This window comes from Chelonoidis abingdonii, chromosome 19 (assembly GCF_003597395.2).
Source record: "Chelonoidis abingdonii isolate Lonesome George chromosome 19, CheloAbing_2.0, whole genome shotgun sequence".
NCBI lineage: Eukaryota > Metazoa > Chordata > Testudines > Testudinidae > Chelonoidis > Chelonoidis abingdonii.
Genome location: NC_133787.1, coordinates 18,974,672 through 19,000,175, shown reverse-complemented (window position 1 = coordinate 19,000,175; position 25,504 = coordinate 18,974,672). Strand labels below are relative to the sequence as shown.

The following is a 25,504-nucleotide window of genomic DNA, read 5'->3' as shown; positions in this document are numbered from 1 at the left end:
TAAGATGCAGAGGTTTGAGTGGCACCTTGTTTTTCTACTGTGGCTGAGCAGGAATTCTGTACGTATTCCAGTTTCTTGCCACTCTATACTCTCTCATTTTCTCCTTTCAAAATTGAATCTACTCACACCATTTTCACTCATCTGCATGCTGCTCATTGAAATGAAATCCAGGTTCAATAGAAGGAAGTGACTTACTGACATGTCCTCCATATAATGTCCTTTACGGGAACAGCTTAGGTCTTTGGATGGCAGTAGGACACTAACTCATATTGCCCCCATACCATACTGTTGGAGCCCCACTATCTTTAATGCATTTATCCTCAACACCTCTGAGGTAAGGAAATGCATTATCTCCCTTTACAGGTGGGGAACGGAAACAGAATCAGGAGATCTGGGCTCAGTTACTGACTCTGACAAGAATTTTGACAAGCAACCTGACAGACAGTCACTTAATCTGTCTCTGCCTTGGTTTCCCAGCTGTATAGGATACTTCTTCAATTCTACCAGTCTGTGGGTCTTTAGAGTTTAAGTTCATCAGGGCAGTGACTATCTCCTACCAAATTTACATACAGAACATTCCCCAAGAGAGGTTAGGGGCTTTAGGTAAGTGATTTCTACGCTGGCCAGGGATACTCCAGAGAACAGTGCTTGTTAAGAGTGCTAGTGTCTCTAGTTTGTGTACGTACAGCCTAACCATGCCAAATACCCCTGTACAAAACCGCACTTTAACTAGTCAAAAGTTGGAGACTGTTTATTGCATCATCAGTCCCTGTCTACAAAGGCCAAGGCCTAACAGGATTTATGTTTAAATATAGTCCATAAAAGCCTGTTGCGGTAGTATTGTGCACCTGCTCTTGCTCAACCCCTTTAAATGATTGCAATGAATAGGGAAGCATGGCAGAGGGAGGGTTACTGAAAATGTTTTCCTCCCTGGCTGGCAAAATGGCTAGAGCCAATCCTGTACCCCACCCTAAGCACACAACTAAATGATCCTTTTGTAAGAGGTAGACTCAAGGAAGGAGGAACGGCATACGCTCTGGGGCGATGGCCATGTCAACTACAGTCAACAAGCCAAAGGCTGGAGGCCATAGTAGAGGTTCCTAGGCTTACTTTAAATGTTGCTACCTCTTTACTAAGAGTGAGCTACTTTTCAAGGGTGTGAGGTTCTCTCTGTCACAACTCTGCTCCCTTTGAAATCAATAAGAGTTTGGGTAAGGCCAACACTGAGCTTTTAAAAATGCCACCATAAAACATCTTGTGCCTGCATGAAACAAGAGCAACCCTCTGCAGAGTTCTTGAAACCAAAAGGTTTTGGCAGCAAGATGCCATCACACAGCAGTATAAGCACGAGTACCGAGGAGGCAGATTATAAATTGGGATGCAAAAAAATAAGTCACACTATAAAGCTGTGAGACTATGTTCCTATACCACATGTGTGTGTGTGTGTGTCTCTCTCTCTCTCTTTCCTTCCCCATCTTATCAGGACCTCATTTAGAGAAACAAATTTAGAAGCCAGTGGCAAACTGCACAGCTTGGTGAGTCAACACGTACACAAGCAATTGTTCTGGCCCCAGTGAAAAGTTCTTGCTTCCTCCTATCTAAGCACACCTACCTTAGAGAAAGCAATCTGTGAATGAAGGGCTACCAAAGGTAAAATAAAGAGGCTTCCATGTTTCTTGGGCAGACACATGCATGAACTGATAGAGATAATTGAACTCTGATGAGCAAACCAAGTTCTATACATCAAACAGCCTGTATCCGTGAACTATTTAGTGCTTTGAGGTTTAAAAGTACTACACAGATGCCAAATAGCAACCCATCATTTAACAATTTTGTCCTTTTTGCCTGTTACAGAAACTGAGTCCTTCTGACTCAAGTGGCAGTACTCTGCTTTCCCATTTGCTCTCACTACACGTATGAACCCCCATTGGCATCAACTCTTGTCTCTGGCATACAAAAAACAACTGAGTACTAAAGCAAGCATGTTAAGAGACTATTGTCTTAGTAGTTTACTGCCATAAATTTTCCCATTTAAAAAAAGTAAAGGGGCAAGATGTCAGACATTAGATAGCTTTAAAGTGAACAATAGAAGAGAGAAATATATCTAAACCAGTAACTTTGAAGAGACAGATGGGGTGGGGGGGGGGGGAGGAAAAACCACAGAACTACAGCCTTTTTGCACCAATTCTTTAATTAGGAATACAGATTAGAAGTTAGATATAAAACCACACCTCTCTGTGCATAAATCTCCATGAAGAGTAAAATGGTTTGTGTGATATGTATTATTTAGAGATAGACTGCTGAGTCTCTTAGAGTTAAAATACTCACACCAGATATATAATCTTAGGCCACAACAAAATTTCCGTATATTTGTTGACTAGCAGAAATGCTATCCTCTGCGCCTAATGAATTAAGATAACTAGAGTGCAATTGGGATCTGTGTGGCATTCACTTCTCAGCAACAATCAATGGAAATTAAATATTAATTTGCGTGTCTTAAGTGGAAAAGCATGAAAAAGGTGGGATAGGAAAGCAGGGAACAGCAATAAGTTTTCTACAGTTCCACTGACAGTGCAAATTACGGTAAGCAAAACAGAATGCTGACAAAAATCTATAAGTTTTCCTTTTTCCTTGGCACCAATGACTAATTGCATAAAACAGATTAAGGTATTTAATCACTATTTCATTGAGGTTGGAATGAAAAGTGTTAAATAGTCAAACCCACATCAATTTTTCAACAAGCTGTGCACTTCATTTCTTGTTTTACATTGTGCTAAGCTATCTTCTGAAGTTTTCTGCAGCCTAACATTGAGAATACTTGATCATCCCTTCATCAGGAAGCTGCGTTATTTTACACCTTACGGGACTTCCAGGTCCTCACTCTCTTTGCTAGTATTCCATGCATTCTAAATTACCAAAAAGCAAATCTGTAGCTCTTAAAAGACAACAGGATAAGGAATGTTAATAAGTTAAATCAGAAAGATGCTATAGCAGTTACGGGACTAAATTCTCACTCAGGCAGTCAGTGCAAGTTTTTCTTCAAGTTAGGACCAAGTAAGAATGGAAGACACAGGGTCAGCTGTCAAGTTAACCTTGTGGAGCACAGAGGTGACTGCCTGGCAGGATTAGATCTGATATGTTTTGCCTTTGTTTTATTGATAAAAATTTCCATGGGCAGTCAAACTACATTTGTGATAATATTCCATTCCTTTCTAAGAATATGGTCTGATGCCACAAGTAACATGTTTTATTACTTAAAAAGCATTGTGTTACAGATCTAAAAATATGACAAATACAAACAAGTTACTTTAATTCCTTTTCATTTAGAAATTGTTGCAATTCAGAACACTACTATGGCTAAAGAAAAGGGTACACTGATTTTTAGCACTAGGCAGTACAAGTTACATACACATACACATTGCTTTGAGCAATACTATCTTTTCAGATGTTCAATAGATTTCCTAATAAATCCTGTAACTATAATACTAGTAACCCCCCAATTTCTTAACAATAAATAAGTGATTGAGTAATACCCTAATTATAAAAAAGCCTTTAACATACTAATGAATTACCATGCCAGTATTACATGGAAGTCAGAACCACTTTGGGCACAGTTAAGAAATAGCATGGAGGGAGCTATATCATCGCAGCTGTTGTCCACCCTCCATTCTGGTGCCTAGGTTTTTTTAAAAAGTGTTTTACATTTAGTAGTTAAATAAATACTATAATAAAAGTGAAGTACATGGCTGGTAAAGGAAGAGCTTGTGGATCAGCAATGTTCATACAAGGTTTCCACATTGGAGTTCTGTTTTCTACATTTGCTACAAGGAAGAAACTTCACATGTGCAACATGCACACTGTTCAAAAGAATAAATATTCTTAAATTTCATCACATTCTGGCAACATAATGGAAAGCAGATGAGTCCGATTAACTTCTCTGAAAGTAGCAGTGAACATAATAGCTTGTGCAAATCATCTACCCTAATGGCACTGCAAGTCAGGAGAGTCAAAAGAGGAACGTGCCAAAACTTCCTTTCCCATTTCGTTTGAACTGATTGCCCACGATAGAAACAAACATTTCCTGAGACATTATGTTGTCATCGGCCTCTGTGATTCCCAGTTCACTCAGCCTTTTCTTGTGAATCTGGCTCTTCTTTACAGAGGTAGCAACAAGTTCATTTGCAATTTCATGATTGCCTTCAGATTGTTCAGAAATCTCAGCTCTCTCATGAAGCTCCAGTTCATCCCTTGCACATTCATGTAGCTCTGCATGTCCCAAATCTTCTACGTTTTCTGTCTCACCATTTGACTGGATAGTCTGTGTATTTCCTAAGTCCGAAAACAGTGATGAAGTTATTACAGACTGTGCAGATGCCTGGAGGAGCTGAAGTAATTAAAGTGTCAGACTTGGAATACTTTGAAATGTAGGTGGTTTCTTTAAGTCTTATTAAACAATTAAAATACTCCCCATATCGCAGTAACTGTTTCAAGTATTACATAGTTCAGCTACATCAGCTCTTCCCAATAAGAGCTAATTCTTACAATGCAAACACAAAGGTTCAATATATATAGCACAAAGAACAAAGTCAAGCGGCAGCTGGGATATCCAATGACAATCCAGCACAAAGAGTTAAAATGCAAGAATAAACTTTCAAGGTGATTGCCACTGGAAACAGCAAAGTGGCAGTGAATATTTTATGAAAGGTTCAGGGGGAAAATTCATCAGCTTCCTCTTATCACCCGTTCCGGATGCAATTGTAATGATAGCCCCATATATTCCAAGTATACAAGTGTAATGCTTAAGAAAGAATCTGGAGACTTAAATTACTCAGAGACAGTCAAGTATTTTAGAGAGACACATCTGAGTGGGGATTAGACATTGCAACTGAGACCTTAGTATCTTTCTTTGAAATAAGACATGGAAAGTACAGTTCTCAAGTGATACTTATGGTGGGGAACAACTACTCTGGGAGGAATAAGCTAGATCCAACAAGTCTCATTTCTGTTGCATGGTAGAACAGGAGAGCAGAGGATTAATATGGGTAGGAAAGGGTTGTGGGAGGAATATGCCCATTTTCTCCCTGACAACATGCTATTTTGTACATGTGACCAAGTAGTTACTTCCAGTCCTGCAGGACCTGGATAGTGGAGCAGATGGGTCCAGTAGGCAAGATTCAAGTGGAAAGCTCCTTTTCGTCACTGAATAGCTACACACCATTTAAGAGAGACTCAGACACACTGACCCAGACACTCATTTATAGAGGAGACAGTTGGAAAAAGCCTCAAGCACAACTAGATGGAACAGAGATTAAAACTCCTTTTATTGCAGAAAGTCTCATTTTAAATGGCTAAACAGTCAGGATGTTCTGAAAGACCAACATGTGAGCTGCCTGATACGGGCTTTCAGTGCCCAGAATAAACTTTTACAAGTCCTTTGATATCATTGGATAAAAAAGTGAAACTGAAGTGCAAGCAATTACACATATGCAGCCTGCAGCTACTCCTAAACATTCCTTCGCAATAGCTGTGATCTGGGAAATCTCAGTCCTCTGATAATTATAGGGAAGTCATATTTTTCTCCATATTAGAAAGTTTAAGACTTTCTTTCTGCCAAGTTATATGATGTGTATTTTCTAAATATTTTACAGAAACAAATTCACCACTACATTTAGACTCCTATTAAGTCACTAGAGTAAAAAAAATACCTTCTGAATTTTTGGCAGCAATGTCTTTTACATCAGAGGAAACTGTAGGTTTAACCAGGACAACTCCATACCCTTCATTATTATGGATCACATTGTTCACCATGGTTATCTTGGGACTGTCATAATGCTCATCTAAGAAATCCTATAGCAGAAGACAAATGTAAAAAAAGATTTATGTAGTAAAATCTCAGAAAGGTAATTTCAATCCAGCTAGAGATTGTCTTCTCTAGAAACAAAAATACATAAGAACTGGATCTATTTGTATATTTAAGGGACAAATATAGTCACCATTTTCCTTGTTGCAGCCGTGAAATAAAAGGAATAGTTTACTGTAATAGACAAGAATTCAAGTCCACTGCTAACAGTGTTACCATACCCTGTCTTTCAAACAAGTTAAAATCAAAAAGTAGTGACATCATGAGATAACTAACTAGAATAGTTACTGGTAGTAGGTACCAGTCTGAACAGGCATGATCTTGATAACTGAGCTGAGCACATTCCATCTGGAACTCACTTTTATGAGGATTCCCTCCCTGCAGTGGTGTATGCCATTGCCCAGCAGAGTACATGTGCTACCCGGATATATTTCAACACCAGCACCCTGTAAATTAAAGAGACATATCATAAATGAGTCAGCAAGTTCCCAGTGTAACCCATTACCCCAAAGTGGGTCTTTGTCTCTACCTAATGGCTACATGATAAGAGTCTATTTCCTCCTGTTATAGAGGTTAGTAAACTAAGTCAGGTAGCAGATGCTCATGGTTCACTGGCAATGCTGCTATCATCACACCACAAAAAGTTCTGCTAGGAAGAGATTGCATGACATGCACAGAAATGTGGTTGATCTTTAATACACCGCACTCAGTCCTAGGAAATCCAGTGATTTTTTTGGTGATGTAACAAAAAAGTGTTAGATTTTGATCATCTCTTTGTAAGAATCAACAGGCAACATGTTCAAAAAAAGGCAGTTCAGCTGGAGAAAGATATTAGTTTAAATGAGAGACAAGGACATTTAAGGGACACAAAACAGAGGCTCATTTTAAGAACAGCCTTATCCCATGAATCATCTCCAAGAATGTACCTGGAGTTATTTCATAACTGACTCGTTATTGTTTGATTTTCACAGTGTCACATGCAAGTCAACATGAGTCCCCATTGTAGAGACATAGTATTTAAGAGGTTAAGAGAATTCTCTGATTTCTTAAACATCAATTATATTTAGCCATCTAATGGAAGATACTATTGGTTTTCTAAAGAATCAAGGAAGTCATCCTCTTTCCTGATTATGATTCCCTATTTGCTCGCAGAGAGCTTCATTTTATTCAAGCTGTAGTTTTGTTTCAAATAAATATTTAAAAGTTAGTTCACACCTTGGCACCATACAGATCAGAGTTCTTCATTAATAGCTCTGCTGATGTCCGCACTGTAACACCTGTAGTTTCACACTGTAGCACACAGTTCTCGAGTGTGGTTTTCCCATGGTGAACACCTGCAATCAAAGATACCCAGTGTCGACATTAGAAATCATTCTAAAAGAAAGAGTATAATGGATGATCTATAACAAGAGGAATTTTCTGTTCATCAGGCCAGACAGATACTGTAATGAGGCCATATTAGATTAATACCTGCTAAGGAAACATTTTTTCAATAAGACTTCAGTGGAGCCCGAGGTAGATACTACCATTCAGCCTTTTTAATGAGTATGCTCTTGAAAGTATTTATTTTCTGGGTAACAAACCAACAAAAGTTAAATGGAAACAATTTCCATACACTTTCAGGGACACACTGTGGCAGTGCAGTACTTTCCAGCACATCAGCAGCATAATCCAAGTCCAAAACCAGGGAGGATCAAGGCAATGTATGAATGATCCTCCAGTGGCAGATATCAGTGAAGAGGCTCTTCTGCCTTACACACACCCCCACTTCGCTGCTTGCTTCCACTGGGGAAAGGTGGACAGCCAAAGCAAATGGGGCACAGCTAGGATCATGCAGATTCTCAGTTGTGTTTTCAGCCTCCGCCCCATGGCCAATGCAGCTCAACCAAAAGTCTGAGTACTCATCAGGCTGCTCAGTCAGGGGACAAGGGGACCAGGACCAGCCCCACACAGAGCTGCAGCAGGATCAGAAGTGTGTGAAACAGCTTTAAAGTTAACACTCGAGTCTGACAATGGATAGTGACAGTCTGTCTGGGGCCCATATACCATGACTGGGACCACAGGCATGTTTGCTGTATACCTAGTCTGCAAGATCAGCTGACCTCCTGACATACTTCAGAAAGTCTGAAATAAGAAAGTGCCTGAGTATATGCCCGATGGCCAAACCGTAGCTTGGGAGCCAGACATGACTCTTATCATTCAAGTGTGGCTCGCAAAGCGACTGGGGAGGTGGGGAGAGCTCAGGACTTCTGCCTCGCAGCAAGGTGATGGGGTAGAGGGTTCTGCTCAGCAGGGCGGGGGGGGTGTCTCGGGGCTTCAGCAGGAGCAGGGCTGAAGCCTCGAGCCCTGGCAGGTGTGCCCTGGCTCTTGAATGTCTGAAGATTGTCATAAGTGGCTCGGAGGGTCAGTAAGTTTGGCCACCCCGGTACATGTGCACACGTACCCCTAGACATGCGACATGACCCAAATGATCAGAAGCAAAAATGTGGTAAAGTTTTGCCTTTACACCTTAGTGGATAATTTTCAGGTTTCGACTTTCAGAAGATTAAAGCAAATTTAAATAGAATTAGAACTCCCCTAGATTTAAAGGAAACAATGCAATCAAGTCGTAAGTATTTTGATCTACAGGGGGGCTTAAAGCCAAAGAGTTCACTTTCTGCATAACTATTGCCAAATAACTCCAAGTATGTGTGCTAATGAGCATGTGGGATGGTCATGTTAATACAATTATTGTGAACATTTACAAATGGGCCAGTACTTGGGAACAACAGTTATCTGATAAAGTGATTTATAAATTTGGCTTGGGCACATTCTCAGCCCATAGGAGGAGCTCCCAATATTACTGCCCACAGCCAACAGAACTAGACACCTGCTGGAAAAATTGTGGTGAAAGTACAGGAATAGTCATTTCTTCCAGTCCTGTGGCTCTAATAGCCAGCTGTGCAAGAAAAGGAGGACTGGCCCCTCTCTTATTTCATCATGTGTTACCACCTCTTAAAGTGTTCACCTGCTGCCACCCAAGCAGAGCTTCGTCGACGAACACTCATAGGTTTTCCGGCATGGGGAAACTGTGTCATATCGTAAACTGATTTTGTTCAGTGGCTAACTTGGAAAAGAGGACAACCGTCTAGCTTTGTTGGATTTCTCTCATTAATTGCATGGTTTTTACAAGAGAAAATAATTCAGAGTAATGCAGTGCTGTGGTAAACGTCTATCTCAAATCTGGACTTAGAGTTCAACATCTGAGTGTTTACTGTGAACCTCCCCCAAGCTTATACCCAGCTTGGATCTGATATCGCTGCCACCAGATAGGATTTTAGGGCCCTTGGTTACCCTGAGTCACCCCAGCCTTTCCCTGGGGGACCCCCAAGACCCAGAACCCCTGGGTCTCCCTATCTCCACGGGAAAACAAGCTCCTCCCCCTTGTCTCCTCGTTATCTGCTCCCCAGCTTCCCTCCCTGGGTGAGCCTGGGCGATGCAGTACTTAACTCCTTGAAGGCAAAACAAAGAGGGAAATCACCCTCCCCCTGAGGCGATGCATTCAAATCTAGTAAAGCTAATATAAAGAGATTTTCCACCCCCCTTTCCTGTAGCCTCACCAGAGAAAAACCAAAAACCTCAACCAGGTTTTAAAAAGAAAACTTTATATAAAAAAGAAAGAAAATACAGAACAATAATACTGCATTAAGAAACTCAATACAGGCTCTTGCTTATAAGAAAATATGAATAACCAGTCTGATTTAAAAGATAGCCCAATTAAACCAGTCCAGCACAGTACAACACACATGTAAATACAACACAAAGCATATAACAGCCTATTTGCCTTGTTGCCTTTGTACTCACACTTTGTAGGAGAATGTTAGAAAGAAATAGGAGTTAGCAGGAAAGCTGTTTCCTCCATAGCCGGGAGAAACAAAAGACCCAGAGTACACAATTCCCGCCCCTGACTTTTAAAAAATCCAGTTCTCTGATTGGTCCTCTGGTCAGGTGTTTGGTTCTCTTTGTTCACCCTTTACAGGTAAAAGAAAATTAACCCTTACCTATCTACTTATGACAAGTGCCTTGGCCTAATCCCACAAAGAAAGTCAGGGATGCATGTAACACAGCAAAACAGGATAAATAGAACCTCTTTTGCAATAAAAATAAATCTGTTATCGTATATCTGAGACTAAAGCAATTACGCACATGGATGTTCTCACATGCCAGCATACATGTTGTAACCCTGTGGACGTGATCTGGATTACACATTTTTTTTGGTAACTAAATCAATTCAGTTACACTGATGAAAAAACCTAATGTAGAAGCACTTGAACTAATGCTAACTGTGCTTATACCAGTTGCTTAATTTCATTAAGTTCTGAATTAAGCTAAATCAGTTTAAATTTGCTTATAATAGTGGTTTGCACTGGTATAACTAAAACAAATAGTTACACCAGTGCAAGTTTACAAACATAATCCAGGCCCTTTGTTGCAAAGGAACCATTAAAGGAACATTAGCCTCAGATCTACCCTTATGAGTTATGATTTTTTTTAAAAGACAGCAGTGACCTCTCCATATCAACGCTGATTCCTCTTCTTTGTGGAGATGTTTTACCTAAGTCAATAAAATATGAAACACCTACATGAAGGTGCTAAGCACTTTAAAGTGATATTTATTCCAATCCACCTCTCTTTAATGAAGTGTTAATTAGCATTTCCCCAAAGGCAGAAGGGCAGGACCCAATAAGTTTATCTTCAGATGGAACTAATTTTTCCTTAGATGATCAAAAGAATTGTCTGAGTGATACTATGTTCCCAGGACTGATGAAAATAACAGCATGTAATGTAGCTTGGTTTTGCTTGCAAAAAATGCAGATTCTCAACTGAAGGGTTCACAGCATGAGAAAAATCTTATTAACCTGAGTCCAGGACAGGCAGCAGTGCTTTCTGGGGAAGCAAAGGGATCAGGTTCTTGACTGCTGGACAAGGACAACAGGAGAGGTGCAAATTTATCTGGGTGCTTGAACTGGGAGCTTCATCACAATAGCACAAAGCTGGCAGTCAGAGGGAAGGGAACAAAAGGAAAAGACAGAAGGCTTAGAGCTATAGAACTGACCTGCCAGCAAGAAGAGTGGGGGATGGGCCTACTTGATAGCCACATAAATATTGTTTGAGGGAAGAGACAAAAGAAGTATCTTGCTGAGCCTCAATTTGAATGTGCTGTCAGCAAACAAAGGGGTTTGTGGTGACTAAGGAGAATAAAGATTGGTTCAGCAACAGTCAGATATTTCCAAGGTAGTTCTCTTTGCCAGTAAGGCAAGCAGGTTTCATTCACCAGCCAAACTGGAGTAGGCTATGTAGCAATTTTTAGAGGCAAGCAGACTTAGCAGCTAAATTCCCTCTAAACTGCATGGCCGCAGTCCTTCCCGCCGGCCCCAGCAGCCAGGGGAGAGGAGCCCCTCTCTCAGTCCTGACTACTGTGGCAAGAGAGGGCTGGGGGAAGTCCTCTCTCCCCACTGCAACCCCAGGGCAGCCTGCACCCCAAACCTCTCATCCCCTGTCCCACCCCAGAGCCCACACACCCCAACCCTCTGCCCCAGCCCTGAGACCCCTCCCACTCGCCAAACCCCTTGGCCCCACTCCCACACTATGAATTTTGTCATGTGCACCAATATGAAGGTGATGTGTGTCACATCACCTCCACATCAGTGGATAAAAGAATTCATTCCGCACATGGACATAAAAAATTAGAGGGAACACTGCTTAGCAGAAAGGACAGTTTGATTCGATTACTGTTTTTTAAGAATGAGAAAAAGCTTGACAATTTAAGATGGCAGTCAAAGTTCAGAGGCTGGGAGTTATTAAATTCCAAGTTCTTAGTAATCTAGGTAAAGAAATATTAAAGGTCTGATGTTTATACCAATAGGGATCCCTTTACTGTGTACTTTTGCAAGTTGGTAAGAGTGTAATATTGAATGCAGATTTACAGATTAGCAAAGCTTTAATTCCACCAGTAATTATGAAAGCATAAAAATGGACAAACACTTTATTACTTACTTAAGATTCCCTCTACAGCATCATGCTGAACCAGCTTCAAACTGGAGAGTCTTATATTCGCCCCTGTACAGTCAACAAAGTTGTCTCCTTTGCCCCTCTTTTCAATCACAACATCATCTGGCAGGCCATACCCTGAAAGGAAAAGTTCAGATAAGGAAAAAAAAATTAGTGTTACTGTGGTTCACAGGTGGACACAGATGCCCCGTACACATTGCAAGATATCAAAATTAGAGTCAAAGGACTGTAACTTGTGTTCTATCATGGTAGCAGGTTTAAGTTTTCCACACATCACTTAGACCACCCCCAATGCTCCCTGCTACATCAGCCTTCTCTAAACTGGCAGGAATCCCGCCTCTGAAGCATACAAGGAAGGTTAAAGTCTCCCAAATGGCTGCTTCACTCAAACCACTACTGCTTCACTGCAAAGGTTTTGAGGTGGAGGGCTGCACAAAAACAACAAATTTCATCCTTTGCACTACTGACTTCTGTATTTAAATGAAGTGGGTCAAAACCCTTGACTGCTGCAGTTTCCAGGAGAATTCAAGTAAAACCACAAACTTTAAAGCAGATGATACTGATTCACTAAACTATCCATTGATTTATCAGCATGTAAAGCCTTTATTACTCGTATAGTAAAAAGATAAAGCGTATTGAAAAAGTTTGCACTAAGTTGTAAAGAAGTCAGATACAAACTAATTAGGTCTCAGCACCTCTGAGGGTAGATGAGAAATACAGAATCACTTCCCCCACCACTGATGTACAGACCCCTCCTAAGTGCCAGCTGATTCACAGTGCATAGCAAGAACACACAATTTGGGACAGGAAATGAATACTGTATCCAGCTGAAACATACAACACTACAGAAACTGAAAGGAGAATTGTTACCCAAATGCAAGGATATCATGGTTAACATGCTAGGAGTGGCCTAGAGATCTCTAATGACCAGTCAGGGCCTACCCCTAAAACAGCATGTCTAACAGCAAGAAAAGGCTTGGGTAGAAGGTGGGGACTGAAAAGGTTAACCTTTCCCCATTCCTCCTGCTCCAGGACACCTGTACAAAGGGTCTCAAGGATCTCCTCTTTCTATGGAACCTAGGAAGCGCATAATTATTTCTAACTTAAAAAAAAGGGGGGGACGCTCTCAGATATATTGTTAAGTTGAAAGGACTTTCTCCCTAAGGGTTTTAAGAGGTTCCGATGTCAGCTGTGGACATTTTAAGTGTGGAAAACCCATTGTACAATCGATCATCCATCTGCCATCCCACCACATTCCATTCATCACCTTTCCCTGTAGGACTTTAAGACACCTGCACTCTATAGAAGCAGTAGTCTGAAATTTAGAGAAAACACTAAGGTGGGATACACTTGTACATGTGCCATCACCCAAATATATTTTGTCACCATACTAACCTTTGCCCTTTTCATGTGTATCAGTATTTACAGATACTTAGATAATTGGCATGTGTAGCCTTAATGAGGACTAGGAAATCAGAACTGTAGGACTGGAAGGGACCTCAAGAAGTCAAGTACCACCCCTTGTGCAGAGACAGAACCAGAACCATCCATGACATGTTTGTCCAACCTTTTCTTAAGCACCACCAAGAACGGGGATTATAGAACATTCCTTGGAAGCCTATTCCAGAACTTAACTATCCTTATAATTAGAAAGTTTTTCCTAATATCTAAACTAAAGCCCCTATGTTGCAGATTGAGGCAATTACTTTGTCCTACCTTCAACTGACTGCCATACTTTTTCCATTAGTTACCTCTCCCCTTCGCCCACCTTTTTTTCCTCAAGATTAAATGCCTAGTTTTTAATTTTTCCTCATAGGTCAGGTTTTCTAAACCTCTTATTTTTGTTGTTCTCCCCTGGACTCTCCCCAGTTTTTCCACAGCTTTTCTAGAGCGTGGCACACAAAAACTCCAACTCAGGCCCCAACAGTGGCAAGTAGAATGGGACAATCACCTACCATGTCTTACATGGCACTCCTCTTAATGCACCCAGAACATTAGCCTTTTTCACAGCAGCAGCACAGTGCTAACTCCTATTCAATTTGTGATCCATTCTAACCCCCAGTTAGCCCTCATTTTGTAGTTGTACATTCGATTTTTCCTTCCTAAGTGAAGTACTTTGCATTTGTTTTTATTGAATTTCATCTTATTGAATTCAGACCAATTTTCCAATTTTTCAAGGTCATTTTGAAGTCTAATTCTGCCCTGAAAAGTGCTTGTTGTTAATATTAATTTATCTCAAGTACCTGGGCACCTTTAACCTTTCCAGTGAAGTCTGAAGTAAAATAGGCATGAAACACCTCGGCCTTCTCAATGTCAATTATTTGCTCTCCTTCCTTGTTAAGTAGGGGACCTAATCCTTTCTTTCATCTTCTCTTGTTCCTAGTCTATTTATAGAACCTCTTTTCTTATTGCCTTTTATTTCCCGTGCTAGCTGTACCTCAACTGTTCAGATTTGTCCTTACAGGCTTGTGCTATTCTTTTGTACGTTTCCTTGGCAATTTATCCCTGTTTCCACTTTTTTAGGATTGCTTTTTGATTTGCAGCACATTAGAGAGCTCCTAATGGAGCTAACTGGCTGCTTCCTACTCTGCTATTCTTCTGATGGCACTCAGTATGCAGTTTGGGTAGTCAGGATTCTGTGAAGTATGTCTGCCTGTGGACTGTGTTTGATTATACAACAGCTGGAGTGATTCAACCACTATACAATGAAGAATTAAACATTTAGTATCTCAGATGGAATGAAGATTATGGAAGGGTAAAGTTGTCTTGATTTGTTTTTTCCCCTGAGACTATCATTGCAGCAAAGGCAAATTTATCTGGGTGCTTGAACTGGGAGCTTCATCACAAGTGGTAGGGTTTCTTCTAAATTTAGTCTAAACTCAATTCCCTAATGCGTCTTGGAATAAAGAAAGGCACCTATACAATTAAGTTGTGTTATTCCTTTGACAAATTTTCCCATGCCAAGAAAGCTACCAAAAACAGTATTAACTACTTGGATTAGAACCAGTGAGATTTTACTTGATGCCCCTCTTTAGGACATTTTCAGCAACTCCTACTACTAAACTTTCCCCCAACACAAGTCCATATACAAAGATTACTCATCCTGACACTTACTCATTCAAGGAGTTGTCCCTATTAAAAGTAAAAACTTATATATTTTGTTCCGTAAAGCAGAATGGCTATTTCTATTCTATGACTCTAATAGGCCTGTTACTTCACCCCTTGTATTACCATTTTTTCAAAGACAAGACAACATCTGTCATAAATACCACCCACCAGGATTTCAGAACAATACTATTCTTACTGATAAATAAAGCAATTTATTGAGGCCCTTTATCCTGCAGATGTATTGCATGTGGGCATGTATATCTATATAAATCAAACATATACCAGAGAGAAAGAAAATTATAATCATAAAACAAAAAGAGGCAAGAAAATATAGTAGGAAACAGCAAGAAATTGAACTCCCAGCATTGTTTCCATTAGGAAGTTTTGACAAGATAAAGACAAATTGCAGCTTAAGCAGTTTCTGAACAGCCCACAATGATGTATAGGTTATTATATAACCAACTGTATTCCTAAAGTTGTTTGGCAAACTGTTAACAGGTGTACATGCCTGCAACTCAGGCATTACTGGGAGAGAAACAAGGATGCAATGTATCCTAGACAAGGCAGGAGCATTTAATTTTAAAGCCATACTCAAAAGCACAGAAACATTTGTTGAGAAAATATCATAAACATGTACACATTGCCTATTTTGTTCCACAAAATAAACAGAGCTCTGAACCCATCACCAGTGACTCCCTTCTCTATTCTGGTCTGTATGTATACCATGTATCATATAAAATCACCGTTCACACTGCTAATTTGTGCACTATACACATTAAGCTTCACACTTCTCAACAAATATTTGAATGCAACACGCTATGAGGTCTTGACTTGTCCCTTAGTTCAATAAGGTTACACACAACCTGTGCTGTGCGAACAATCTTCAGAATAGCCTTCTCAGGCAGGCTAATAACCTCTATTTTATCAACGGGGAAAATGAAGCATAGAAGTGAAGTGGCTTGCCAAAGGGCACACAACTGGCAGAGACAAGAATAGAACTGAGGTCTTCGTAGCCACCAGCTTAGTCCACTAGACCAAATTACCACTTATTAACAAAAGCCATAAATATAAAATGCAGAATATTTACTAGCATAGGATCAAGGATCATACTATGTTATATTACATGAACCAAGTACATTTTGCAGCGCTTTCTGCTGGCAATGAAAGGAGAAACTAGCTTCCTTGATGATTCACAAAAATTAACTAAAGCGTAGTGAGTCTTCCTGGTCAGTGTAATTAAGTGAGGTTCTACTGTGCGGATAATAAAGAACCAAAGGCTTAGGTATACTGTATACTCTTTATATTTTAGAACCAATGCTCTGCAATTTAAATACATAAGTTACCTAAAAGTGATGTTTGTGCTCGTTAAATTAAGTCAATCCTTCCTTGTATACTCCTGCCAGAGTCTGTCTGCTAGCTAAACAATCAGGCAGTGACTGAATGATTTCATCCAAATAAATAGTATGAGAACACACTAAATTGGAGATAAATGTATTCTTCTGAAGTCCTATCCTGGCCCATTTGCAGCTGCAGCACTCACATCCTTCATGGCACAGCCACCCGCACACACTACTCAGTATGTTTGAAACATACTCCTGGCTCTAGCAGCAGAGACTCTGCAGGAATGTGAAGGCATTTAAGAAAAAAGAAAAATTAAACTCCCAGGCAACAGATCTTTCCTGAAGTTAACAAGTCCCTTTGCACGGTTCAGTTTACTTTAACAAAATGGACCAGTTAACATTAATTTTAGGCTCTTCCACACTTACAAGAACCTTCTACCTTATCTTAAATCTTAACTCAATCAAATTGTACCAGGGAATCACTATGGATAGAAATTCCATGCTTACACAATAAGAGCACAGAAGCGGAAATAGATTATCAACCCCCTGACCAGGATGATTACTATGACTGAAATAGTCAGCAAGATTAGATAGGCTACAAAGGCAGAAAATGCAATAATGGCGGTCTTCAGCTATCCTCATATTGACTAGATACATGTTACCTCAGGAAGGGATGCAGAGGGAACATTTCTAGACACCATAAATGACTGCTTCTTGGAGCAGCTTGTACTGGTACCCACAAGGGAAGGACAATTCTTGATCTAGTCCTAAATGGAGCAGAGGATCTGGTCCAAGAGATGAATATAGCTCAACTGCTCAGCAATTCCACTGTAATAGAGCCCCCTGGGGAGGTGGGGGTGGAATACCAAAGAAACCTACTGCCTTAGCATTTAATTTTGAACAGGCGAACTACACAAAAATGAAGAAGCTAGTTAAACAGAAATTAAAATGAACAATCACAAAGGTGAAATGCCTGGAGTCTATTTTAAATAGTCTAGTTTAGAGAGGCCCAACCTAAATGTATACCTCAAATTTAAGGGAAAAAGTAGAAAGAGGATGCAAAAAATGCCATAATGGCTAAACAGCAGAGTAAAAGAGGCAGTTAGAGGCAAAAAGGCATCCTTTAAAAATTGGACGTCAAATCCTAGCAAGAAAAATAGAAACAGGCATAAACTCTGGCAACTATAAAAGTTTATGGCAAGCCAAGATATAATTTGAAAAGCCACTAGCTAAAGATAAAAACAGCAAAAAAAAATTAAGTATATCTGAAGCAATAAGTCTACCAAACAGTGGAGTCACTGAACAATCAAGGTACTAAAAAAGGATCCATGGAAGACACAGCTGTTGCAGAGAAACTAAATCAAATATTTGCACTGATCTTCACTGCACAACAGATATGGGGGAGATCGCCACACCCAAGCTATTCTTTTTACGTGACAAATCTGAGGAACTGTCCCAGGCTGAGGTGCAGAGGAGGTTTTGGAACAAATTGATGGATTCAACAGCAATAAGTCACCAGGACCAGATGATGTTCACCCAAGAGTTCTGAAGGAACTCAAATATGAAACTGCAGAACAGCTAACTGTGGTACATAACCTATCGCTTAAATCAGCCTCCATACCAGAAGGGTAGCTAATATAATGCCGATTTTTTAAAAAGACTGCAGAGGCAATCCTAGCAATTACCTGAGAGCGAGCCTAACTTCAGTACCAGGTAAATTGACTCAAACTATAGTTAACAATTAACAGACACAAACAGGATATGTTGGCGAAGAGTCAACATGGGAAATCATGCCTTGCCAATCTACTAGAATTTTTTGAGGGTGTCAAGAAGCAAATGGACAAAGGTGATCAGGTGATATAGTGTACTTTTACTTTCAGAAAGCCTTTGACAAGGTCCCTCACCAAAGGCTCTTGAGCAAAGTAAGGAGTCATGGGATAAGAGGAAAGGACTTCTCATGCATCAGTAACTGATTACAAGATATGGAAAAAAGGATAGGAATAAATTATCAGTTTTCACAATGGAGAGAGGGGTAAATAGCAGGATCCCTCAAGTGACAATAGTGAGGTAACAAAATTTGCAGGTGATACCAAGTTACTCAAAACAGTTAAGTCCCAAGCAGACAGCAAAGAATTACAAAGGGATCTCACTAACTGAGTGATGGGGCAACAAAATGGCTGTTGAAATTCAAGTTTGATAAGTGCAAATTAATCCACATTGGAAAAAATAACCACAGCTCTACTTACAAATGATAGGGTCTGAATTAGCGGTTACTATTCAAAAAAAAATGAAGACTGCAGACAGTTCTCTGAAACCATTTGCTCAATATGTGGCAGCAATCAACAAAAGTAACAGAATGTTAGGAACTATTAGGAAACGGAGCGATAATAAAACAGAAAATATCCAACATCTGTGGTACACTGACACCTTGAATACCATGTGCCATTCTGGTCACCCCCATCTCAAAAAATATATATTAGAGTTGGAAAAGATGCAGAGAAGAGCAACAAAAATGATTAAGGGTATGGAACAACTTCCCTATGAGAAGAGCTTAAAAAAAATAAGGATCCTTCAGCTCAGATGAAACACAACAAAAGGACAGGGAGGACTTAGAAGTCTATAATATCATGAATGATATGGAGAAAGCGAATAAGGAATTGTTATTTACCTCTTCACATAACACAAGAACTAGCGGTCACCTATGAAGTTAACAGGCAGCAGGTTTAAAACAAACGAAAGCAGAGTGGATAAATCAATACTTTCTTTTTAAATCTAAAATCTCAGATTTTTTTATTTAAATTAGTTTTTTTTTATTTGTTATTTAAACTGTAAGTTTCTTCTTTTAAAAATAACCCTGTATAAAAGGAAATTTGAATTTGCTACAAATACTTTAAGGATCAACATTATAATTTCTTAAAACATTTAAATAAAAAAATAAATATGATGAGTACATGAGCCTCTAATCAAAAAACTGAGTTAAAGGCTGTTTTTCTAAATACAGAAAGAATAGAGGGCAAACACCTAACTTTTGAACTTTTGAGCTCAAGCTTTATAAATATGGCACAATACATCACGTACTAAGGGCTTGTTTTGCTTAATAAAAAACAAATTTCACATGCTATTGTGTTTAATTTAATTCCAGTTACTATCCTAATGCAGACTGATACAAATCATGAATAAAAAGTCACCATTCAACCTACTAAAGAAATACAATTAATAAGAATCTGAAAATATTAAGCTATATAATTGTTTAAATAAATGTAAATAGTTATAGTGTACCACCCTAGGTAGCAAAGACACGTACTAAATCTAGTGTAAAGGCTTTAATTAGCTGTAAATCAACATGTTTTAATGGTTATATCAACCAATAAGAATACACTTGTCTTTAGAAAGTAACTGAAGTACAAATGGAAAAGTTGACTAAAATCAATTATTTAAATCGAGGCTTTCCACTTTGATTTAAATGGCTGATTTAAATCAGTCCACCCTGAAAGAAAATACTTATTCACACAATGCATGATCAACATATGGAACTCGTTGCAATGGGTTGTTTAGAAGGCCAAAAGTATTACTGAATTAGATCTGTTTATGAAAGACATCCATCAACTGCTATTAGCCAAAATGGTCAGGGATGCATTGCTATGATCCAGGTGTCCCTAAACTAGAGCACTGCAGCGGGACTGGGATCCTGCGGGTCCTGCAGGACCCATTGCCATAATAATGCATTTTACCTGGTTGTGCTATGTTGTGGGCGGAACTGGATGGGGGCAGGGAGGGAGAACAGACTGCTGTAATTTGTAGGAGAATATTATCTTTTATTTTTAAATAAAAGTTTAAATACTTAAACTGAAGCAAGGGATGGAAAGATTTAATGTCTATTATAACAGGAGTTGAAGTATTTTTTTACGTGGTTTAAGCAAGGTATGTTTTAACAACCAGCATTTTTTTTTAAAAAAAAATAGCCTGTGGGGGAAGCTGCCTCTCTTGCAGGATCTAATTTTTTGTGAGTGGGAAGTGGTATTATGCAAGAAACAATGTGGGAATGGGTGGGAGTGGGTATTGTGGTGCAGAACAGGAACGGGATTAAAGAAATAGTTCCACACAGGGCTCTACCCTAAACCTCCAACTGCCAGAAGCTTGGACTGGACTCAAAGTTGTCCTGTTCTGTTCATTTCCTTTGAAGCACCAAGCACAGATGATTGTGAGAAGACTGGGTACTGAGCTAAATGGACCAATGGTCTAACCCCATCTAGCTGGTCTTATGTACCTTCTAGTTCAATTGAGTCAGCAATACAGAACATGCCATCTACAACATAATGACCAGGACAGATGATGACAGTATCTCCTTCATAGCAGGCACTGACAGCTGTCAGTGGATCACTGTGGAACTGTAAAAGAGAAAAACAGTTAATCAGCTTCAGAAAATGCAAGTGAATAGCTTGAGTTTATGCCAACAGAACTCCCTTTTCATTTGAATGTTGCTACATAGTCAAAATGCTACTGCTTCTGCTTAAAAGAAACCCATTTTCGTGGCATCTATAGAATACAATTCTTTGTGTTCAAATAGAGCTTTGCATGCAAGTATCTCCATGTACTTTTAGAACAGTGAATCAGCCTCAAGTCATCCCTGAGAGAACCATCATTCCACTTATAGATGGGAAACTGAGGCAGGTAAAGACTAGTGCCATGTTTTAAAGGGCCTAAATGCAAACCCCAATTTGCATGTAAATGCAGTGTTGGAAGTTCTGCCCTAAGTGATATACCCTAGGCCAGTGGTTCTCAACCAGGGGCATGTGTACTCCTGGGGATACTCAGAGGTCTTCCGGGGGTACATCAATTCATCCAGGTATTTGCCTACTTTTACAACAGACTACATAAAAAGCCCTAGCGAAGTCAGTACAAACTAAAATTTCATACAGTGATTTGTTTTTTATTTATTTATACACACGCACACAGAAATGTAAGTACAATATTTATATTTCAATTTATTTATTTTAGAATTATATGGTAAAAATGAGGAGGTAAGCAATTTTTCAGTGAGTGTGCTGTGATGCTTACAAAATCAAACAAGAATACTAAAGTAAGTAGTTTTTAAGTGAGACGAAACCTGGGGGTACGCAAGACAAATTAGACTCTTGAAAGGGGTACAGTCATCTGGAAAGGTTGAGCGCCACTGTCTAGGTCACAAAGGAAATATGAGGCAGAGGCAGTAACAGCCAAGGAATTATCCTCTCACTCCTGGAGCTGATCCCTCCAAAAAAGAATTCAGGGACACTACTGTTGCAGTGCGGGACCTGTCTAGCAGACATTTGGTGTTAGTGGGCAGGCTGGCACCTATCGCAAGCATGACAACAGGATTCGGCTCTGAACTGTGACTGAAAATGGCATAATGGAGTTCCACATTTATTGCCTCAGTGACTTCCAGATTAAGCATGCTGTTTACAAGCATTAAGATCCTCTTCCAACTGGTCACCCTGCACACTCAACCCAGGATCTGGGAGTTAAACCCGGTCGTTTCCTTTTTGCACAACACCAATAATAGCTGTTCTGAAGGCCAAATTAAGCTGTCAGGTATCTGGGCAATAAAATGACATATATGTAACTTTATAGAAAGATAGATAAAACTATTTTTACACAGTTGAAACTGGAACTGAGTAAATAATTCCGTTTATTCACAAGGAACAGAATGCAGATGGCTTTAAAAGGTGTGGAAAGCCAAAGCAGTAAAATCATATCTGTCACTGAATTAAGGCAGGACTCAAACTCGAAAGGAACAGATTTGTTGAGAAAGATTCCTTCCTCCTGCCTTCCCCCTGACTATTCATCAGTAGAACCAGACCTGCTCAAAATTTAAAAGAAATATCTTTAAAAAGCGTGCATCCAGGTACGTTAAAACTCAAAGTAAATATCATGCCTTACTTAGAATACTTCATTATGAAATTGTTACAGGAGTGCAGAGAGGAAAGTGCTTGTAAAGGAGTATTTAGCAGTTACAAGTTAGATAAATTTACTGTTTCTTCCACCCTTATTACTTGTTATTTATATTACAGTTGTGGGATTAAGGTCCCCTCATGGTAAGCTCTGTACAACAGAAGTGAATACTATGAAAGAAGAAATTAATCTATTGGGGAAGACAGAAAATGGAGGACAGAGAATGAAGACAACTACTATTTTACCTGTATTTCTAGTTCTTCATCACAGGTCTCAGGACAAAGCTTCTCCCTGAGCAGAGACTGCAACAGACTTGCCATTATAGTAGAAGATACAACATGAGTGATCTTCGTACCCATTGGACGGGAACCTTTGGCTTGGAGACCAGTGTGCTTCTGGTAACCAAATACATACCTGAAACATGATCAATAAAATATCAGTTTTGTCCTGATGGAGAGAATTTCCTAGCTGGTTTCTTCTCCTCCACCCCTCCACACACAGTCATAGTACCTCAAGAGAGGATTCTCAATGAGCTTTAGCTTTTGCTTCAGATGCTCTATCTCATCATATAGCTTTAAGCCTTCCACCATGGAGACATTTTCTGCCTCAGAGTCAGAGTCACTGCTTGATAGGCCACTCCTCAGGTTTATGAACTTCCTGTAGAGCACCTCACATTGAGACAGCAGATTGTGATAATCGGCAATGAGTCCAGAAGGGACACGATCTTCAAGTATGTCATAATGCCTACAATTCAAAGTGCAGAAGAGTTAGTGTTCTTCACCTTTCCAAAGCAGAGAGAACCTGATCCAAAGTCTATTTTGATCCATGGGAATCTTTCCACTGACTTAAATGGGCTTTGCGTCAGAAGTGCTGAGCTCCCTGCATCTATGACACCTCAATTCAAACAGGCATAGTTGACAAAAAAGCACATCTGTCTAAATATACCACCCCCCCTTGTTACAATGCACACCCACGATTATTAGAGTTGAAAGAGTACACACAGAAAAAGGGAGAGAAATATGTTTTTAAAAATACAAAGATATACTTTTAAAAACCAACAAGAATTATCAGGAGGCTTCAGAGGCAGGTATATTCCCAAGAACTATTTTTAAATCACTACTTAAACACTGACTAGATGGTGTCCTTTTAAAGCACCATGAAAACGCTGGCTTTGAAATAGCAAAAGCAGAACTTTATCGAGCAAGAGAAAAAGAAACATAACTCAGGGGAAGAGAGAGAGGCAGCAATTAGAACTGGATGATAGATTTACTAGAAGATAAAATGTACCATCAAGGAGTCTCATACACAAGAGATGGAAACACTCCTGCAAAGCAGTTCTGCCTAAGTTAAACAGACAGAAGATGGCTTGCTGAAAATTCCAGAGCGGTAGTTCTACAGTGATCGCTCCAGAAAAAGGTCAGACAACAATGAAAAAATACTGAAAGCAAAGAGAAGAATCCTTGTTTGTCTTCAGTACAGTTGAAGAGGAAGCAAGTTTACCCAGTGTAAATAACTCCATGCCCAGTCACTGAGGGGGTCTTACTGGGAAGAGGAAAATATCCAAGGAAACTAAGGGCCAAGAATTCCCTAGAGCCAAGTTTCAATCACTCAGATGTTCACTAAAGGGCACTTAAGAATGTGCCATAAAGAATAAACAACTGGAGGCAGAATAATAAATAGCTACTTGATTGCAACAGACAGACAGTAAAGTGGTACAAAAACCTCACAGCTAAAACAACTATGTGGTGATAGTGTTTTAAGATGCAGCATGCCTGGTGACAACATGCGACTATACTTCAGAGTAGGTAGGGAACTAAAAATAGATTTTTTAAATGTAATATAGAAAGGTACAATACTTGAAGAAAACAATGAAAACTGTACCTAAGTTGACCCTAAAATGTGTACTCTCAATTTTAAAACTGACTACTCTGTAGCTATATACAGCAGAACCTCAGAGTTACAAACACCAGATTTACAAACTGACCAGTCAATCACACACCTCATTGGGACCCAGAAGTATGCAATCAGGCAGCAGAGACCAAAAAAAGGAAAATACAGTACAATGCTGTGTTAAACGTAAACTACTAAAAAAATAAAGGGAAAGTTAAAAAAGATTTGACAATGCAAGGAAACTGTTTCTGTGCTTGCTTCATTTAAATTAAGATGGTTAAAAGCCGCATTTTTCTTCTGCATAGTAAAGTTTCAAAACTGTATTAAGTCAATGTTCAGTTGTAAACTTTTGAAAAAACTAACATAACCTTTAGTAACATTTCAGAGTTACGGACAACCTCAATTCCTGAGTTGTTTGTAACTGAGGTTTTGCTGTAAAACGAAATGATTTTACCAAGCTTCAATAAAATACTTTACATAGAATTATTTACCTGTTTTACAAGACCAGAACTTCTATTTTAAAAGTAAATAAAATCATAGATAAAGTTTGCAGTGCAAGGACTCTCTGCTTCAATTAATTTAAGCTCACGGGAGACCTTTTGAATAAGAAAGTAAAACATTGCTTGTCTACAGGAATAGAAGATGTTACTGCTACTTATCAGTTGACACATCGGTGCTTATATCAGCGCAGAAGAGCATATAAACCTCAGTGTGGCTCAGAGTACAGGCTTTGCTTCAAGCTTGGTGTTGGGAATGAGAAAGGAAAATATTTACTCTTCATTGCAATACAAAGCTGAAACATTATGGTTCCCTTTTGGGTCCTCTCTAAAAATGCTTCTACTCCCATTTCAGCCCATTAACTACCTTTAAAAAAAAAGGTCTGATTGCATGCGATTATATTCCAATTTCATTTGATGCAGTCTTTTTCCTCCAAGGAAAAAAAGCAACTCCTTCCATCTGCCTCCCCATCTGCTGTCAACGTAGAAGCAGAAACACCTAAGAAATATTTATTTCCACATGTAACATTTCCAGATCTCAAAACATTTCCTCCCAGTTTGTATGAGCTCAACATGGCCCAGGTGTAACATGGAACTGAACTGTCAATGAATCCATTTCAAAGAATCACCATTTCAGGGTAGTCATTCTGTCAAAACCGAATGCATATGCATTCCTGAATTCCTATGCTAAATAATTATATTCAGAAAAAAAAGCATTGAGGAAAACAGGCATGAAAATAATTGACTGACGTATCATCAAATACGAGTAAAAAGCCTTAGAGAATTCGTAAAGCTACTTTCGAGCTACTCATTTCAGGTATTTAAAA

General features: G+C 39.3%; 1 protein-coding gene across 1 annotated transcript in view; it reads right to left on the bottom strand.

The window, feature by feature from the left end:
• Nucleotides 1-2,185: 2,185 nt before the first annotated feature.
• Nucleotides 2,186-25,504, bottom strand: part of SHCBP1 (SHC binding and spindle associated 1) — a 33,834-nt gene continuing 10,515 nt past the window's right edge. The window contains exons 7-14 of the mRNA XM_075073699.1: nucleotides 22,801-23,034; nucleotides 22,536-22,704; nucleotides 20,627-20,747; nucleotides 11,897-12,028; nucleotides 7,076-7,194; nucleotides 6,220-6,306; nucleotides 5,706-5,847; nucleotides 2,186-4,329 (exon numbers count right to left, since the gene is read on the bottom strand). Of these exons, the coding sequence (XP_074929800.1) occupies nucleotides 4,007-4,329; nucleotides 5,706-5,847; nucleotides 6,220-6,306; nucleotides 7,076-7,194; nucleotides 11,897-12,028; nucleotides 20,627-20,747; nucleotides 22,536-22,704; nucleotides 22,801-23,034 (1,327 nt within the window). The 3' untranslated portion in view covers nucleotides 2,186-4,006. The remainder of the gene's footprint in view (nucleotides 4,330-5,705; nucleotides 5,848-6,219; nucleotides 6,307-7,075; nucleotides 7,195-11,896; nucleotides 12,029-20,626; nucleotides 20,748-22,535; nucleotides 22,705-22,800; nucleotides 23,035-25,504) is intronic.